This window comes from Octodon degus, unplaced genomic scaffold, assembly GCF_000260255.1.
Source record: "Octodon degus isolate 3935 unplaced genomic scaffold, OctDeg1.0 scaffold00080, whole genome shotgun sequence".
NCBI lineage: Eukaryota > Metazoa > Chordata > Mammalia > Rodentia > Octodontidae > Octodon > Octodon degus.
The window spans coordinates 6,964,574-6,985,062 of NW_004524656.1; the positions used below are offsets into that span (position 1 = coordinate 6,964,574).

At 40.4% G+C, this 20,489-nt stretch overlaps 1 protein-coding gene across 3 annotated transcripts in view; it reads right to left on the reverse strand.

Moving 5' to 3' along the window:
• The window catches only part of Ube4a (ubiquitination factor E4A), a 40,950-nt gene that overhangs the window by 4,080 nt on the left and 16,381 nt on the right, over nt 1–20,489 (reverse strand). For all 3 annotated transcript variants that reach the window (XM_004636451.2, XM_023721096.1, XM_023721095.1), the window contains exons 10-18: nt 19,022–19,142; nt 15,839–16,143; nt 13,819–13,951; nt 12,719–12,906; nt 12,253–12,353; nt 12,054–12,167; nt 10,424–10,598; nt 980–1,160; nt 156–303 (exon numbers count right to left, since the gene is read on the reverse strand). In XM_004636451.2, the coding sequence (XP_004636508.1) occupies nt 156–303; nt 980–1,160; nt 10,424–10,598; nt 12,054–12,167; nt 12,253–12,353; nt 12,719–12,906; nt 13,819–13,951; nt 15,839–16,143; nt 19,022–19,142 (1,466 nt within the window). The remainder of the gene's footprint in view (nt 1–155; nt 304–979; nt 1,161–10,423; nt 10,599–12,053; nt 12,168–12,252; nt 12,354–12,718; nt 12,907–13,818; nt 13,952–15,838; nt 16,144–19,021; nt 19,143–20,489) is intronic.

A 20,489-nucleotide genomic window follows, 5' to 3' on the forward strand; every position in this document is an offset into this window, starting at 1 on the left:
TAAAAAGTCCCTGTTACTGACCGACAAGGAAATACCCCGTTTTTAGTTTAAGGCAGAGTTCTTTATCTTCCTGAAATAGGGCAGAAAAGTAGTACAGCAAAGTCAACAATGATTTTTTTTAATTGGACATGAAAACAAATTCTTTTCCCTCTTACCTTTATTCTCTCTGCCAAGTTGCTGAAAGCCACTATCATATTCCCGGGCTTATTTATTTTTTTCAAGACTCGTACTGTCTGTGCGAAGAGAGTTGGAGAATAGGAACGTCCATCCTTGGGTACAGTGGCACAGAAATTCTCCTCATCCCTGGAAGATCAGCAAGACAGAGAGAAACTGAGTAGGTTGCCATTTACAAGCCATGAATTTTCATCTAGAAAGACTGCTGATTATCTAGGAAGGAGTCTGTCAAGCATCCATGGCTTTAAGATGACTTTCCCAAACAATAGTTTAGCCATTAAAGTTTATGTGCACAGGTCAAGGAGAATGTTGGAAATCCTGAAAAGTGTCCCACAGATATTACGAAATGTCCCTATTCAAAACTATGGAACTCCTTCATCAGTCAGTGACTATTTGTCTGGTTTCCACACAACAGCCAAGCAGTTATTGTTATCAAAACACTAGCATCCTCTCTGTTATGGTGTCTAGTTGTCTCCCCAAAGCTTCATGGAATCATTGGGGTGGCTTCTAGGATTTGTGATTAATTCATGATCCAATGCTGGGGTTACAGGTGTGAGACACCTGGGCTGGACAGCCTGAATGCAACATAAAACAGACAGACATGCGCTGTTACCTACTCCTCCCTTTACTCTTTGCTGTTTTCTGCTGCCATAAACTGCTGCCCTCTACCATGTGGCACTGTGCCTTGGAACCAGCCAAGTATGGACTGAAACCTCTACAAACTGAGTCACATAAACCTTTCCCAGCAACAAGAGAAAAATAACTGAGAACACCCTCTTATTTGGTGGATTTCAATCTCACATACCCAAGATTTAGGTAAATAGTGCAGATATCTGATACGAGCTGCTGGGGTTTGAAGTCAAATTCACTGAAGTCCTTCACTTTTAAGGCGCCCATCTTGGGGCCAACCAAGTGCTGCAGGAAGTAGTTCAGCATGGAGATGATGCGCTCAGCTAGGAACGGATGCACGAAGAGGGATTTGATCTCTGGAAAAAAAAAAGTTTCTGAACACTCAATCCACTGTAATTGTTGATTGATGTCTAGTTTACTTGGAGATCTTGGGACTGTTTTTTTTTTTTTTTTTTTCAATTACATAAGTAATATATTTTCACTGCAGAAAGTTCAGATGCACAACACTGGAAAGGAAACAAAAAGAAAACTGGGCATGGTGGTTGTGGATTATACCTATAATCCCAACACTCTGGGAGGCTGAGATAGGAGGATTACAAGTCTAAACCCAGCCTGACCAGCTTAATGAGACCATTTAAAAATTTAAAAAAGGGCTGGCCAAATAGCTCAGCAGACTAAAGCATCTGCTTAGGCAAAGCACAGCAGCAGGGGTTTGATCCCCAGTGTGCCATGCTGGCCCTGCCCCCTGGGCAACCCGGAGGCTAGGCATGGAGGTGCATGCCTGTAATCCCAGCACTTGGGAGGCTGAAAACAGGAAAATCACTATGAGTCCTATCCATGTAATGAGACCCTGTCCTAAAAATACAAAAAAAAAAAAAAAAAAAAAAAAAAAAAAGCGAGGTGAGGGACACGGGATTAGATATGTACTTCAATGTGAAGGCCCTGGATTGGATTCCCAGTACCACATAGAAATAAACTCAAAAATTCTTGCCCAGAAATAAAGACTGTTAATATTTTGCTAGATATTAGTCTATATTTTCTGGGTGTATTTTATGTATATATATATATCTTAAAAACAAAAATAATTTTATTATATATATCCTATAACCTTTTTTACCAACTATTTTATATCATCTTAGTTAAGTGTTCCTGTGTTGTTCAATGTAGTAGCCACTGGCCACATGCTTTTAAAATTTCATTTTTTTTTTTAAATTTTGAGAGAATCTTGTTTTGTAGTTCAGGCTGCCCTGGAACTCACTATGTAGCACAGGCTGGTCTTGAACTTGTGGCTATCCTCTTGCCTCAGCTTTCTGAGTCTTGGGATTACAGGAACTGTGCCTGACTTACATTAATTAGACAGGGTCTCGCTATGTAGTTCAGGCTGGCCTCAAACTCACAAGGATCCTAAGAACTCAATTCTTCAGGTGCAATAGCCTAGCAGTGACACATCTGCCACAGTGCGCTATGTTATCACTGGAAGTTCTAAAATAAAAGGTCTATGATTACTGCACTAGCCGTATTTCAAGCGTTCATCAATGAGATATGAAGGGCTATGTATAGCATCGAAGAGCCCAGATTTAGAGAACTTTCACCATCACAGAAAGGTCTACATAAAACACTAATGTCATTTATTATGGCCACATACTTTCTAGTTGGTGACCACACTATGAGGTATTTTAATTTTTTTTTTTGGTGGAACCGGGAATTGAACTCAGGCCCTAGCACTTGCCAGGGAAGCGCTTATTCCACTGAGCTATCTCCCTGGCCCCTTCATGTTTTTACTGGTGTACATTTTGGACACATTCCCTTCTTTCCTGTCCTACTTATTGATGAACTTTATGTGTACAACAGTCCTCCTTTATTGACTGCTTCTCTTTCTACAGTTTCAGTTAATCATGGCTGGAGAATGCCAGATGGAAAATTCTACCCTTCTGAGCAGCTAGGACTATAGGCACATATCACTGCATGCAGATGAAAGGAAAATTCTAGGGCTGGAGAGATAGCTTGGTGGCATAAGTGCCTGCCCAGCAAATGCAAGGTCCTGAGGTGGATCCCTAGTACTGCATGCCATGCTGGCCCCAGCAGCCTGGGCATGCCAAGACACCAGGCATGGTGGTGCATGCCTGTAATCCCAGTGCTATGGAGGCTGAGATAGGAGGATCATGAATAAGAAGGAAAAAAGGAAAATTTGGGCTGGCGAGATGGCTCAGTGGTCTAAAGCACCTACTTGGAACAAGCTTGGCAAAGCACAGGGACTGCAGTTCAATCCCCCAACACCACATGCCAGCCAGCCCCACCCCCTGGTGGGCTGAGCTGGCCACACACACACACACACACACACACACATAAAATAAATAAATAAATGTTTTTTTTAAAAAAAAGAAAATTCTACATGAACAACTGCTAAGTTTTTTCTTTTTTCTTTCTTTTTTTCCCAGTACCAGGGATCAAACTCAGGACCATGTGTTTGCCAGGCAAGCACTTAAGCTGCTGAGCTATCTCCCTGGCCCACAACTGCAAAGTTTTAAACTGTACCATGGTCTGAATAGTGTGATGAAATCAAGAGCTGTCCAGCTCCATCCAGTCTTCCATGTGAATCCCTTTGTCTACACGTGCAGGCTGTACACATTACCTGCCCATTAGTCAGTTAGTAGGTTTCTTGGTCATCAGATGAACTGTGGTAGTCAACAGTGACCTGTACTTTACTCAGTGATGGCTCTGAATTGAGAAAGTATTGATTCTGTCAATTTGTATATGCTAAGGAAAAGCCAGAAAGTGCTTCTTCTAAGTAAAAAAGATGAAAATCTTTAATAAGAAAAAAAAATTCACATGGTGTGTTGTTAAAATCTATGTAAATTATTGTTAATTCCTTATGATGCCTGATTTTTAAAATTAATTAATTTTTTTTTTTTTTTTGGTGGAACCGGGGATTGAACTCATACCCTTGCGCTTGCCAGGCAAGTGCTTATTCTACTGAGCCATCTCCCCGGCCCCATGATTAATTTTTTTAAGACAGGGTCTTGCTACGTAGTTAAGGATGGCCTTGAACTCCCTATATAGCCAAGGCTGGACTCAAATTGGTAGCAGTCCTCCTTGCCTCAGCCTCCAGCGTGCTGGGATTGTAGGTGCGTGCTACTGCACCCAGCACTGTGCCTAATTTATAATTTTAATTTTATAGTATATACAGATTTTATACTGTCAGTAATTATAGACATCCACGGGGATTCTTGGAACACACTTCCTGAAGATAAGGACAGATTCCTGTTTATGTTCTACAGACGTATTATTTCTTCACCACAAATCTGTAAGAACTGTTAGGTCGGGTCATAGAGTATGAACTCCAAAAATAAAATAAATAAATACATGCTACGTTTAGTAGTACTCACTGCTGCTCTTGATTTAAAATTTTAGCCATTATCTATTGATGCCACTACAGAGGAAGATTCAGCTTTCTTCCTGTCTCCATTTTGCTTTCCCAAATAGAAATTCCTAAAATATACCTGAATTTTTGGCTCAACAATTTAAGTTTGTATCATTAAGATTAGGGCTGGAGATACAGCTCAGCAGCACAGGGCTTGCCTGGCAAATGTGCGGTGAAGAGTTCTTTTCTTATGTGTGGTACTGGGGATTGAACTCAGGACCTTGCACTTGCTAGGCAGGTGCTTATGCTGCTGAGCTGTTTCCCTAGCCCAGGTGAGATCTATTCCTGGTATCAAAAGAGAAAAAAAAAGAAAAATTCCCAAGATTATGTAAATATTCATAGCATTACCATGTGGTATTGGTATCATTCTTCTTTTTGAGAGGGGAGTCTTGCTATGTAGTTCAGGCTGGCCTTGAGCTAACTTTGTAGCCCAGGCTGGTCTTGAATGCTGAATGATCCTCCTACCTCAGTCTCCTGAATGCTGGTGTTACAGGGGTGTACCACCATGCTGTTATATTGATTTAGTACATATCACTAAATCCTTTCAAACTCTCCCAACAGAATTGTAAGTCTGCAATGTGGTCATTCCTGGCTATTTTGTAATTTTTGGAAACATTCTTTCTTAGAAGTTTCTATCCTTTATTCCAAACGGGGAGTGGTCATACAGGTCACTGTATCTTCATTTTGGGAATCTGCTTTGAGCCATCCTTGTACACTCCTTAAAGATACACAGGAAGTTAATCTGCTAAGAAAACAATATATTTTATTTTCAAAAGCAGAATTTGACCCAAAAAATTCCATCAAGAAGCTACTAGAATTGATACACAAATTCAGTAGCATAGCAGGACATAAAGTCAATACTCAAAAGTCAATAGCATTCCTCTACACAGATAACAAACACACTGAGAGGGAAATTAGAGAAACAATACCTTTTACAATAGCATCGTGGAAAATGAAATACCTTGGAATTCACTTAACCAAAGAAGTCAAAGATCTTTTCACGGAAAATTACAGTACTCTGAAAAAAGAGATCGTAAAGGATTTCAGAAAATGGAAAGATAATCCCTGCTCCTGGATAGGAAGAACCAACATTGTGAAAATGGCCATACTCCCAACATTATTGTACAGATTTAATGCAATCCCTATCAAACTACCACCAACATACCTCCCAGACCTAGAGAAATCGTTCGTAAAATTTATTTGGAAGCAGAAAAAGACCTAGAATAGCAAAGGCAATCCTGGCCAACAAAGACAAGGCAGGAGGCATTACAATTCCTGACTTGAAATTATACTACAAAGCTACTGTGATAAAAGCAACATGGTATTGGCAACAAAATATACCTGAGGATCAATGGAATAGATCAAAAGATGCAGAGGCCTCTAGGAACACACTCAGCCACCCAATCTTCAACAAAGGGGCCAAACATACTTACTGGAAGAAAGATAGCCCCTTTAACAAATGGTGCTGGAAAAACTGGCTCTCTACATGCCAAAAACTGAAACTTGACCCAGGTCTATCACCATGCACTAAACTAAAGTCAAAATGGATTAAAGATCTAAACATTAAAACAGAAACACTAAATCTCCTGGAAGAGAAAGTAGGAGGAACTCTTGAAGACATAAGGGTAGGCAAAGAGTTCATGAACAAAAATCAAATCACACAGGTAACACTTGAAAGAACTGACAACTGGGACCAACTCTTACTGAGAAGTTTTTGCATGTCAAAAGAAATTACCAACAAAGTGAAAAGACAACCCACAAATTTCGAATAAATCTTAACTAATAAGCACTCAAGACAAAAGTCTGCTCTGTAGAATTTATAAAGAACTAAAATACATTAGGGTCCCTAAATTTAAAGACCCAATCCAGAAATGGACATCCGAGATGAACACACTTCTCAGAGGATGAAATTAAAGCAGTGAATAAATATATGAAAAAATGCTCCACATCACTAGCTATCCATGAAATGCAAATTAAAACACTGAGATACCATCTCACCCCAGAAAGAATGGCTACCATAAACAAATCAACCAACAACAAATGTTGGAGAGGTTGTGGGGAAAAGGGAACCCTTCTCCACTGCTGGTGGGAATGTAGACTGGTGCAACTGTTATGGAAATCAGTGTGGAGACTCCTTAAGAAACTAGGACTGGAAATCCCATTCAAACCAGCTATCCCCCTACTGGAAATTTTCCTGGAGGAACTGAATACATCATATCATAGTGATGTATGTGTACCTATGTTTATAGCAGCACAATTTGTGATAGCCAAATCTTGGAAACAACCAAGATGCCTATCACGTGAGGAATGGTTGAAAAAGATGTGGTATTTTTTATACAATGGAGTATTACTCAGCTATAAAGAATGATAAACTTGAAGCATTTATATTTGAGTGGATGCCACTTGAAGATATACTCCTAAGTGAAATAAACCAGACCCACATGTGTAAATATCGTATAGTCTCCCTAGTATAAGAAATCAAAAGAAGAAATACAAATAGAAAGGTATGATACAACTAAAAGGAAAGCTAGAACTTGAGGACTGGACAACGAGGAGAGGGTAAGGAGAAAAGCTGGGAAACAGGACAGGGACAAAGCCATACACTTGTATGCACGAGATGGTCAACGCAATGATCCTGAGAAACAACAGCAGGTTTTTGAAGCTGGCAGTTAGTTGGTAGGATTCTCAACCTGAATAACTATATATGCTGATACCTGTGAACCAAGCAACTGCACTGAAGATAGCAATGTGTAATAGAAGGGACACACTTGGAATGCCTGTCATTCTGGTCTTCTAAATACATACTTCTTGTCATGACATACCAATTATTACCATACTGTCTCACAATTTTTTTTTTCTTTTTTAAAATGGGTAAATGAAAAAAAAAAAAAAAAGACACAAGAAAAGACAAATGTCACAGGACTGTCCTGCTACAATGCTGTATACGGTTAGATTTCTAAATTTCTATGTAAAAATATGTGTTTATTCCTTTTTTTTTGGTGGAACCGGGGATTGAACTCAGATCCTTGCGTTTGCCAGTCAAGCGCTTATCCTACTGAGCCATCTCCCCGGCCCTCTATTCCTATTTTTAAATTTTTTTTCTTCATAGTCTGTAAGGACTTAAATTTCAACACATCAATACTTGATGGAAGATAACTGTTCCACGTTATGCCTAAGATGTTCGATACTTAGACAGATAGTTAGGGTAAACCAAACTGCATATGTTGCAGGGTAATAATAAGCTTCTCTTCTGGAGGGTTAACAACCTAAGTTTGCAGATCAAAAGTTGGAGAAAAGGAAGGGCTGCAAGGTCTGCCAACATTTTGGCCCTAGCTTTTCAAGTTCAGTGAAGACTGAGGACATAGAAGAACCTGTACTGTGACATCATGTAACTCAGTTGTGCCCCAAATTTTCTGATCAAGGAGATTATGGAGCCACAGAGGAATGTGATTGATGATGTATAGTGTGCCTAAGGAGAGTCACACGGAGAGAAAACTTTCTATCAGGCTTTCACAGAGAGCAAAATGGTCAAGAACTGGCCGTGACTCATCCACATGGCTGACACTGACAAAGGATCTACAAAGTACAGTACAGGATTACAGGATAAATCCTGAGGGTACTTGACTGACCTTATCAGATACAAAAGTTACATTTCTTGTTTTGTAGGTCTTGCTTTATCTTGGTCTTAGTCATCCAGCAGAAAAGAACAAAAACAAGGTATATAAAGTAAAGCCATATTAATATGCTGTGCTGTAAAAGGCTCTAGTCAACAACTTCTGTGGATAACCCATTACTGTTGTAGACTACTTGACTGTGTTGGATTGTTTTGCTGAATTCAAGCACCTATAATATTTAGATGCCAATAAAATATCCATGTCTGACAGGACTGGAGAGGGGGGATACAGAGGAAGAACAATTTTGTATATACAGAATAATTAGGATAGACGTATGGCTGCTTTCGCTTGGTTCGATGAGAGGAAGATCTGTAGTAGTAGTGTTTAGACAGGATGTCCTGGCTGTTTCTTGTGCTGTGGATGACCGCTGAGAAGATAACAATGTGCAATATATTAATTATTGAAAATGTCCTATTAATCAGCTTGGAAAGTGTCTCATTGATATTTGTTTCTCAATAAAATAAAAATTAAAAAAAAAAAAAAGAAAAACAAAAGCAGAATTTGAAGGGCCAGCCAAATACCTGAGTGGATTAAAGTGCCTGTAAGCAGGCACAGGGACATGGGGTTTGATCCCTGGGGCCTGCCATGCTGCCCCACCCCCAGGGCACACTGAGATGGCAACTGAGACTGGGCATGGTGGTGCACACCTGTAATCCCAGCACTTGGGAGGCTGTAAACAGGAGGATCACCGCAAGTCCGGTCTACTAGCGAGACGCTGAACACCCTGTAGAGCCTTCCCTAAAAATACAGGAAAAAACCCCAAACAAACCAGAATTTGTAGTTCACCTAGTTATTAGATTATAGACTGAAAAAAAAATTTTTCCTCAGAAATCTATCCCAGCTTCAAATGTCACTGTTGAAAATTCAAAGCCATTTAGATTCTTCCCCAAATGCTTTGAGAGTGCATCTCACTATGTATCCCAGGCTGGCCTTGAACTGACTATGTTGGGAGGCCCTGAACACATGGCCTCCCAAGTGCTAGGATTATAGGAATGTACCACCATACCTGGCTTGCCACTTTGATTGTTAAATCACAGTGCATCTCCTGACTTTCCTCAGGGATTCTTTAAGGTCTTTTCTTTACCACAATTTCCTAAAATTTCACAATGATGTTCCATAGAGTGGGTTTTTAAAAAAATTTTGTGACAGGCCCTTTCAATTTACAGGTTATCTTAATTCTTGGGTATGATGTTTTCCTTTCCTACATTTTCCTCTTTTATGACTTCCTAATTTGATTTTTTGCAGAAGTGGGGACTGACCTCAGGTCCTTGATTATTTATATTTTTACCTTTCCTTTTTCTTTTTTTCATGGAAGAGTTCCTTGCATTTATTGTTCTAATCCTTCTAGTTTTACGGTAAATTTTCTTTTTAATTTTATTTTTATTTATTTATTTATTTGCGGAACTGGGGATTGAACTCAGGCCCTTGCGCTTGCCAGGGAAGTGCTTATTCCACTGAGCTATCTCCTAAGCCCCAAGGTAAATTTTCAATATCCAAAGATCTTTGTTGGTTTTTTATTTTGTATTTAGGACAGGGTGTACAGGGTCTCACTGCATAGATCGGACTCGTAGTGATCCTCCTGTTTACAGCCTTCCAAGTGCTGGGATTACAGATGTGTACCACCATGCCCAGTCTCAATTGCCATCTCAGCATGCCCCGGAGGCAGGGCTGGCTTGGCAAGCCAGGTAAAACTTTTTTATTTTTTGGCAGAACTGGGGATTAAACTCAGGCCCTTGTGCTTGCCAGGGAAGCGCTTATTCTACTGAGCCATCTCCCCAGCCCCTCTTTAAAATAATTGTTTCTTTTTTTGTTTTTTGCAGTTCAGGCTGGCCTTGATCTCACTTTGTAGCCCAGGCTGGCCTTGAATTTGCATTGATTCTTCTGCCTTTGCCTCCCAAGTGCTGGGAACAAATTATTCTTTCTTTCCTTTCCCTCTGGTTCTGGGAATCAAACTCAGCACCTTGCATTTTCCAGGTAGGTGCTTACGCCACTAAGCTATGTCCTTGGCCTCATGGCCAACATTCTCATAAAATGTTTTGTTGTTATTGACACTGGGGATTGAACTCAGAGTTTCCTGCATGTTAAGCATGTGCTCTATCAGTGAGTCAGCTTCCTCAAGAAACCAACTATGGGGCTGGGTGTGGTGGCGCACATCTGTGATCCCAGCACTTGGGAAGCTGAGTCAGGATGACTGTCATGAGTTCAAGAACAGCCAGGACTACAAAGTATGCACAAGGCCAGCCTCAACTACACAGCAAGACTCTGTCTCGAAAAGACCAAAAAAAAAAAAAAAAAAGGAAGGAAGAATGCAAAAAACAAAGCAATCAACAGTGTTACCAATTTACACTGCGCTGCCAACAGCGGACACCATCATTCTCTGTGAAACTTTTCTCATGACTTATTTCCCTTTTTGATGTGGAGGACACTTATCAGTCTGAATCCTTAGGCTCAGTGAGGTCGATGCCCCAAGAACAGCAGATTTGTCTACTATATCTTTTGGGGTAACTGGGCTCTCTTTTCTTACCTGATGTTAGGAAGGCAAGGGTACCAATTGTTTCATTGGACATGATATTATGGAAGCGTGCCAGCTGCCCAAACATCTGTAAGCCAGCCTCTTTCTCTCGGCGGGCTTCAGGGGTCAGACCATCCCATTCACCTCGGTCCTTCTCGATTTGCTGAATTTTTATCTTGCTCAAATACTGCAGAAACCATAGGTGAGATGCATCAGAAAAGTATAGTAGAAGGTACATGATATTTAACAGGTTTTAAGATCGAGCTGACTAAGCTGGGAAAAACTAGGGACAATAAAAGAGATAAGAACTTTTATTTGTCAGCACAGGAATAAAGCTTAAAGAGAATTTTTGGAAAGAAAATTGTTCCTTTATATAGAAATAGAAAGTAGTAGATTCACAAGTAGTGAAACAGTATTCTATTAGGAAATAGAAGAATAATGGTATAATATATGAAACCCAGGCCAAAAAAGAAACAGGCTACAGTGAAAAACTAAATCCTTCCTGAAAGACAAAAAAAAAAATGCCTACCAAAAATGAAAGCTCCATCAAATATGTAAGACATCTGGAAGGTGAACTGTAATTATTGAAAACCCTTTCATCATCCTATTACAGCAAACAATAAATTAAAGAGTCTTATAAAAATGCCACCTGCTTCACTCTTACATCACACTGCTCCTGCGTAAAAGTGTATTTATAACAGGTCCTGGTCAAATTTTCTTTAGCATGCAGGATTATGCAAAGGGCATGAAGGTAAACCTTCTCACAAGCCAAGCACAGGTTGCTTGGGCACTGCTTATCAGGAAGAGGAGCTCCTCAGCCTCCAATGGCTACATGATTTTCTTTTTTTGTGGAACTGGGGATTGAACTCAGGCCCTTGCGCTTGCCAGGAAAGCGCTTATTCCACTGAGCCATTTCCCCGGCCCTACACTCAAGATTTTCCTGCTGCAGTACTGTCACCGCTCTAGCTTACACTCATCACAGGGAAGTTCTGTGATATATGGTAGGCACTCGTAAGTCTTTATAGAAACAATAAAAGTCGCTCCATAAAGAATGGCTAAGAAAAGCACTGCAAGAGCTGACAGATACCCAGCTGCATTTCACACTTTGTAAAGTCCATGTTTTACTATAAAGCTAAGGTTAGGGGGCAGCAGATAGATGAACAATGATGATTTTGTCTTTGTATATATAAAAATCCAGAGGCTTAAGTAGCAATGCAAAAAGTCAGAATCTTCTCTTTTTTTTCAGAGTATGAGGGAAGATTGAAAAATCACTGTTTTAGTGAGCCTGTTACTGATGTGTAAACATGGGACAAAACAGGGGACAATGACCAAAAATAAGATCTCTTGCTTTCTCTGATACTGGCCTGATGACTCCTGATGGCACACCTTCGTCTACCTTTATCACATTACCTTTTTAATTCTGTCAAAAAACCCATCCTCGCCCCTGCAGCCTTGACAACCTTTGATCTCTAACAGAACACTAACCTAGAAAGCTCTGTAGTGGCAAACCTGTAGACATACTACTATTCAGACAGTTTTGCTTTAGGCTGGTACTAGGGGCATAAGAATTGCTCTAACAGCAAAGGTATGCACTGATGGTGATTTGCTGGTATGGAAGCAGTTAAAAAAATTTTTTTTAAACCTGTATGGCTTCATCCAAAAGGAAGATGGCATCATTCATTAGCAAGTTAAGAAAGCGGAGGAAAAGTGGGGGATTCATGGCTTCTAAATTCTTAGAGGCATAGTCAGCCAAATCCTGAAAGAAGAGAAAACTTTTAGGATGGAATCACCATGTGCTGGGACTTACCTTAAGTAACTGATTTCAACAAAAATTCTCTCACCTTAATACTCTCCCGATAGGACTCTGTCCCCCACATGTACCTTAGGATGGGATACATGGGGCGGCGGTAATTAAATTTTTGTTCAAATTGATGGGGGTCTCCTGGAGTAAGGGAAGAGTGAGAGACCAGCAAACGCAACCTATTAGAGAATGAGCAGAAGCTTCTATCTAGGTTTAGTCATTTTCTTCTATTTAGAATTTATCAAAGTTACTGGTAAACTCTTCCCTAGGAGTTTCTAAAGGCCTGGAATTGGGCCAATCAGTAAGGAAGACCCTGGATTCAGTCCTCAGTATTGGAAACAAAGCCCCCCAAAAACCTCAAAACAAAACATCATCGATGTGGCACATAGTGGATATTCAATAAATGATGGCTTTGGCAGTTCACTGACATTCAAAAAGTGATCAAGCTATGAAACTCCAGTGACAGTAGCTTCTCACATCTGGGCCTGGCTGGATGACTGTTTTACCTGTAAACTCAATGTCCACAAAAACTTTGATTAGAGCTTCTGCAAGCTGGGGTGCATAGGGAAAGTTACAGAACACACGCTTCCGGTGGAACACACTGGACATCAAGGGATTTGGGGTCTGATCCAGGTGAGGCATCACTGCTTCCAACACCTCAGCGAGTTTGGCTCTTAGGTGTGGATTCTTCATTCTGCAAAAAGAGCAGAAAGCAAGATGAGGAGGTAAACCTGACTCAATTTAGTGTTCTGTTCTTTCTACCAGAAGACTCCAATACCCTGCTGCAGTTTTAAGTCTTGTCAGTATGGGGTGATGCAGGGTACTCATTTAACACTTGAGGGGGCAGCTTAGCCAGTATGAGGGTAAGCACTTAAGTTTTTTATCTAATGCTTAATCAATTTTCTTCTCTATCATGCATTATTTCCTGCATGCTATTTTCTCACATGTTCACCTTACATAAATCTGCCTTCCCAAACTTTCAGGGGATAAAGATCAGTTTGTAATTACATTATCTACAAATGCACATTGTGTGTGCCTAATTACATTTCTGCTTAGGTCTGCTGTGCTCAGTGAAGGGTTGATTTCTACCTATTTTTTGTTAATGTGGCTCAAGGAATTGTAGATTGTTGTTGTTAACTGCATAGTAAATATGCACTTTTGTACATAGGATTGTTTCCTTTGGCCTATGCAACAAAAAAATAGGGAAGCAATTCTAAAGACCACGGTACCTTCCTTTTGAGGAGAGGGCTAGAAAGAAGAGAAAGATTTGATTCAGTTTACTGATCATCCAACTCAGAACAGCAGGAGCAAGCACTGTTACCATAGAATTAAAAGAAGAGCATTAATGCTGGCTGCCTCTATAGAGCTTCTGGAATTATGGGATCTATTTTAACCAGCAATGGAAATCCCATCAGGTACCTCATGTAGGTTCAAATGCCTCTCAAAAGAGAGACTCTTGGCTACCCACAGATGGTCAGATGATTCATCAATGTCAACTGAACTTCTCAAGACAACCTTTTATGAGTCAGGCTTATTTCTCGGTTTTGAAATCTTCTGAACTTATGCAGCTCTAAACAGTGACAGAGATCAGCTTTTAGCACATCACCTTTCTATGCTTCCAGTGAAAATGGTGATAAAGTGAAGGACGTGCTCCAGGGAATCTGCTGATGTCTCCAAGATATCGTCAGCAAAGCGGCGGAGAAAAATGAGGAAATCACCCAAGTTATCTGCAAAAAACTCTGAAAAATAAAAGGTTCAATGGAATCAGTCAAATAACTGTCTATTCATACTAGATATTTAAATACTTCTCTTTCATGTAACTTAATAAATGTTAAAAAAAAATCCAAAACCCAAAGGTCTTGTAAGACTAGGGATGGTGATAATCTCATGAATGTAGGCTCTCCTTCAAATGTCACTCACTCATTCGTAGTTTTTATTTATTTTTACTTCTTGCAGCAAGGGACTTAACACTGAGCTATCTTCTCAGCTCTGTTTTAATGTTTTAGGACAGGGTCTTGTTAAACTGCTAAATTCCCCACACTGTTCAAACTTGCAATCCTTTTGCCTCAGCCTCCTAGAATGCTGGATTACCATGCTTGGCTTGAAGTTTTATATTATCCAAGTAAATATATGGGCCATAATAACCTAACACACTGATATACTGATTTCTAACCTCAAGGTCAGCTATCATTTAAATTTAAAACCTTCCCATGTCTGCAGAATTGTTAATTGCAATTGTGACATCTGATGACTATGGCAGCCAGCCTCTGGGCTTGTCCCCATGGTAGTCTCATCTCTTGGTTTTCATGCCTTTGTGCAGGCCTTCCTGGATTCTTCCTGGGCAGAAGACACATCCTGAAGCATACAGCAGTAGAGATAGTGCATCATTCCTAAGACTAGATATAAAAGCTAACAGCTTCCATTTTGGTTCTGTTCTGGGGGCAGCCACAGCTACAGCATGAGCAGAGCTAAGGAAGGATGCATGGGATGTGGAAAGGAGACTGCTGGCCCAAACGGAGGCCTGTCAACAACCATATGACTGGCCTGACTGGATCCTTCAGCCTAGTTGAGCCCCCAGATCCCTAGGCCCCTCATGCAGTGTGGCTGCAACCATGTGAGGTCCTCCAAATCAGAACCATGAAACTGAGTGCACCTGGATGGATTCCGGACAAATGGATTCTATGCAAGACCTTTTCATTTTTTCCTTCAGTACTGGGGACTGAATCCAGGGTTATATACTGACTACATCACTTGCTCTGTTTTCATATTTCTATTCTGAGACAGCGTCTTGCTAAATTCCTAAGTTGCCCAGGCTGGGCTTAAACTTAAGATCCTTCTGCCTCAGCTCCCAGACCGCTGAGATTACAGGCATGTATTACCACACTCAGCCATGTTTGTTGTTTTAACCTGCTTATTTGGGAGTAATTTGTTCAACAGCAATGTATTACATCTCATTAGTAAATGCATTTTACAATCATCTTAGGGAGTTCATACATGTATAATACAGTTTGTTTCTTCAACAGCTGTATTTGACCAATACAGTGATCAAGTACACTTAACCTGACAGGTGTGGGGGCACACACCTGTACTCCCAGCACTCTAGAAGCTGAGGCAAGAGAGTACCATAAATTTGAAGCCAGCCTGGGTTACATAATAAATTCAAGACCACCCTGAACTACATAGGGAGAAAGAAAAAGAAAAGAAAATTAAGCTGACTTGTATCTGCTGACCCCTCACTGACATACATACATACACACTATTTTCCTTCTGTGTTAACTGACAGATAATTTTTTTTCTAGAAAAACCACAGGGACATGTTAGACAGACAAATTTGTAAGTTGAAAAACACACAATATTAATGACAGAAACTAATAGCCATGAAAACCCTGCCTGCATTTAGTTTCTCAAAGACTATTTCCTGATATACAGGGCAGGAGAGATCCAAGGGTGAGGAACGTGTTGTTAGTCCCCTCTTACTCTGACCAGTAGGTATTTACAAATTGGAACTGTTCCTCCAAGAGTAACTGAATGATAAGGAAAAGTATTTTGAAGCTTAAACTTCCAAAGTGACCCAGTTAAACTTAGCTTGCTATAAATAGAAAGGTCCCAAGGGAGAGCCTGCTTACCTGGCACATAAGCCAAAGAGCTGTAGCCATCTGGCAAAGGAAAAGTTAGTTCTACTGGCTGTGAGCCCTCATTGCCTATGGCCAGCTGAACCAGAAGAACAGCCATGGACACCTGTAAATTTAGGCAGTTTTGTAGCATCTGTGGCTCAGTCATGGCCGTCTTGGTAGAAAGATAGATGGTCATCAGTCGTTCAAACTGCTCACGGAGATTGTCAGCAGCAGGGCTAGAACTCTGCTGAGCATCCCGCCAGGCAACCTGCAGCCGATGCAGATTTTGGTTGATTTTTACCATCTGATCATGCAACCTGCCCCCAAGAAAGCAGAAGAGACTGGGTCAGGGAGGCTTATATGGGAATAGTCTAGTAAAGACCATTCCAGAAAAACAAACCTCCATGTATACAAACCTCTGGAATGCTCTTTGGGAATATAGGGAGCTGCAGTCATAATGACACACAAGGCACTCATGAAAGTTACTGACAAGATAAGAGGCAAGGTATATAGGCCTAGGAAATGGTACCAAGTATTCGAGACAAGTGAAGCTAATGACAAAGAGTTAATAGCCTTCAGTTGAAATGTACCATAGCTTGTCGAGTGGGATGTGGAGTGAGCTGTTATTACATAAAATAAATACAATATTGGGAAAGTATAAGAAGCTGAGTGGGGCAGTTTTACAGGACCCAAGTGTAATGATTCTGCTTTTGTGGGTTATGCGGATGGTTGGTCTTTTAATAGTTAGTACAACTGCATGGAAGACGGTTACCAGCTGGGATGCAACCCAAGTGCAGCTCTAGTTCTCTATTGTTAAATGTAAAATTACATCATTTTGGGGGCCGAGGAGACAGCTCAGTGGAATAAGCACTTCCCTGGCAAGTGCAAGGGCCTGAGTTCAATCCCTGGTTCCGCCAAAAGAAAAAAAAAATTATACAGTACTTTTTACAAAAGTTCACCCAAACATTTTTCTTCTGAAAAGAAGGCCTAATTTAAAGGTATGGATGATTGGTTCTATGTGTACAATGCAAAATAATTTCTGGTCCTAATGTCTAGGGATGGCTACTAGCAAAGAAGTGACATTCATTTTTGTGTCTGATTCGGTATCATTAGGCAAGCTAAGCACATGCTGAACTTCATTTTTCCAGTAATTTGCTGAGTTTTAAAAATGCCCTGTGTTAATTCAAGTATCCTGAGAAAGCTTTAAGAATTGCTAGTTCCAAATAAACTCTTGCTGTAAACCCAAATTACGAGCTGCTATTTATTCCCTTATTTATAGTCACGTTAAATAAAAGAAAAAGAATTGTAGAATGACATGTGGCTAGTCAAAAGTAAGCTCCTTTTTGGAAGCCACACACTTTAGTTCTCAAATCTTCACTCTAGAATCCTTTTTAAATACACAGAATTTTCATGGTTGTATCAGTCTTTTTTTTTTTTTTTTTTTTTTTCACAAATAGAACTTTATTTATCACTATTAAAAATCTGGATCTTAAACGGACTCTTGACTGGTGGTTCATATCCATCAGCTCATTCAACTTTAGCTCCAGTCTCATCTCCAGTAGCCTTTCCAGAGCTGCTACCTTCACCATGAAGCTCCATGAGTTTTCCCAATTCAAACTTGGGCTTCTTCAGCACTTTTACTTTTCTGACGAAGACATCATGAAGAGGGTAGATAGATTGGCAAGCCTTTTCTATGTCTTTCCCAATACTGTCTGGAATCAGTTTATTGACCACTTCCTTCAAGTCATTTGTCTGCACCTCCCGGGTCATGATTTCCATCATCTTCTTCCGGATCTGGCGGACCTGCTGGTGCTGAGCGTAAGAGGTCTTCCGTATCTGATTGTTGCGTTTTTTAGTAAAGCCAACACAGAACAGTCGAAGCAAATAACCATCGGTAGTCTTGACATCAACATGAGCTTCGATCATGGTCTGCCATTTTTTGACCATGGAACACATTTTGTCCCGGGTGAGGTCCATGCCATGGAAGTTAGTCAGGCAGTTTTTGCCCTGAACATCTTCAGTAATTAGCTTGAATTTTCTAAAGGCAACTTCATCATTCTGCAGGTCAGCAAGGCTCACTTCAAACACACGACCTTTGAGCCCATCAGATGCAATTTTGGTTCCTTGGGTTCTGGTGACGAGTGTTTTTCCAATATTCCTTATGTTGAACATAGCCGGAGCCTTCACATCATACCAGTCTTTTTTAGAAAATGGATCAACCACTTTCTTCTTGGCTCCTTTTTTGCCACCTTTCGTAAGGCGCTTGTTCTTGCCTACCGCCATGGTGCTGCTCAGAGAGCCAAAAGGGCGGTTGTATCAGTCTTACTGAAATCCCTTGTCAATATTTTGTTAACTTTTGCCATTTTTTTTTTTTTTTAGGAACCGGGGATTGAACTCAGGCCCTTGCGCTTGCCAGGGAAGCACTTACTCTACTGAGTCATCTCCCCGGCCCCTTTTGCCAATTTTTTTCTATTACTACAGAGTGGTACTTGGTGTTTTTTCATCAGAAGTAATGATAATTCAAGACTACAAAGTGAAATATAAAATGAAAATAATTGTTTCCAGATGACAAGAAAGTAGTGACTTTAAAATTTGTAAAGTATAAAGAAAAGTTAAAAATAATTTTTTTTTGTCTTTTGCATTTTGAAATAGGGTCTAGGGCTGGGGCTATAGCTCAGTGGTGCAGTGCCTGCCTGGCAAGCATGAGGTCCTGAGTTCGATTTCCTGTACTACCCTGCTTCCCTTTCCCCCCCAAAGAAAAAAGAAACAGTCTTGCTACTATGTAGTTCAGGCTAGCCTTAAATTAGTAGCAGTTTTCTTGTTTCAGCCTCCTGAGTGCTAGATTACAGGCCTGTACCACCACACTCAGCAGAAAAATATTAACTTAATTTTTTTTTTTTTTTTTTTTGACAGAACCGGGGATTGAACTCAGGCCCTTGCGCTTGCCAGGGAAGTCCTTATTCCACTGAGCCATTTCCCTGACCCCCTAACTTAATTTTAAAAGTTAGCATGTGAAAAAAAAAAAAAATTAACTTGGACAAAGCTGATTCATGTAAACACAAATAAATACATACTATACCCTTTCCCCACTAGATGCTAGTATGTGCCTTTAAAACAAATCTCTAAGACTCACATTTAACCTTCTGGTTGTCAAACAACTAAATAGTTCTTTCCCAATGACATCAGAGGAGTTACCTGTGAAATCCCAAGTACAAGGTGTACTCTGTCAGGGCAAGGTTCTCTGTTACAAGATTGTAGTTCTGGGGAAACTTTGGCTCCTGCACCGCCGGGATCAAACAGGTTTCTTTGTCCAAACCTCAAAGAATAAAAATGAACAGGAAATGGATTGTCATGGATATCTACTTTGGTCTCCTGCCCCTTATACTTGTTCAGCTTCCACATTGCTTCTGTAATGTCTTCTTCAGAACAAATCTCACTATGTGATTTCCTTGCCTAAAGGCATCTGTGGCTTCCTGCTATCCATAGAAATAGTTTAACGGCTTGATCAATTAAACTATATAATTGCCTTGACCAATTATGAAAAATTAAAAAGAATGATTTTTTCCAAGTGAGAGGCAATGGACCACTTGTTTCTGTGTTTTTCTGTATTTAGGACTTGCTTTTAAAGCTGGGCACCGTAGCGCATGCCTGTAGTCCTTACACCGTGGGAGGCAGGATTGCAAGTTTGAGACCTATTGAGTAAGATCCTGTTTCAAAATTTTAAAAAAAGGGCTGGGGATGTTGTTCTGTTGTTCAGTGGTAGACAGCTTGACTACATATGTGAAGCTCTAGGTTTAATCCCTAGTGCTGTGGGCAAACAAATTATTTGGTTTTGAGCAGGTGCTATTTTTTTAAAGACAGGCTCTTGCTGTGTCCTTGAGTGTGGTCCCAACACAGCCCACCCTGGGCTCACTTGTGGTGAGCCTCCTTTCTGCCCGAACTCCCACACACTGGGTTACAGGTGTGCACCACCATGCCGTATTAAGCTGGTGTCACTTTTACAAGTACAGAACTGAAAAGGAATGTATACAAATTAAGAAATGATTCATTTTGCTTAGTAGTATCATGCGTCATTTCTTTTCCTTCTTTCAATTTTCTGGAATTGTTTAACTTTTCTCCGGTATGGCCCCAACATTCTTCTCCCCAGAGTTGTGCTCCGACACCCCCTCTTGCTTTGGGCACCCTGAACTTAATTATTCCTCAGTCACACTGTGTGCCTTGCCCTGCTTTCCTTTTGTACAAAGAGACTCTCTTGCTACTCTGCCTGATAAAGCTCAAGTCATCTTTCAAGACTCACCTACTGACACCTCCAACTTCAGCACAACTGATTAGCCACTCCCTCCTCTGTGCTCCTTTAACTTATCCCTATGCTGTATTACAATCAGCTATTAAGATTACTTTCTTTTAGCGCTTCTGAGTTTCTATTAGCAACTGTTTCATTCATTTTTATAATGAATAAATGAATACTCGACTGCCAAATCCACAGAAAATGTCTCATTAAAGCACAGTATTAAAAAAAAGCTACAAATTATTAAGAAAAAAATATTTGTCTTGGGGCCTGGCTTTAGCTCAGTTGTTTAAGTGGCTGCTTCCACAAAGCTGTCAGCCTCAGGTTGCTGTAGTTGGATCCCCACAACACTCCAGCCTGCCAAACCACGCCTGA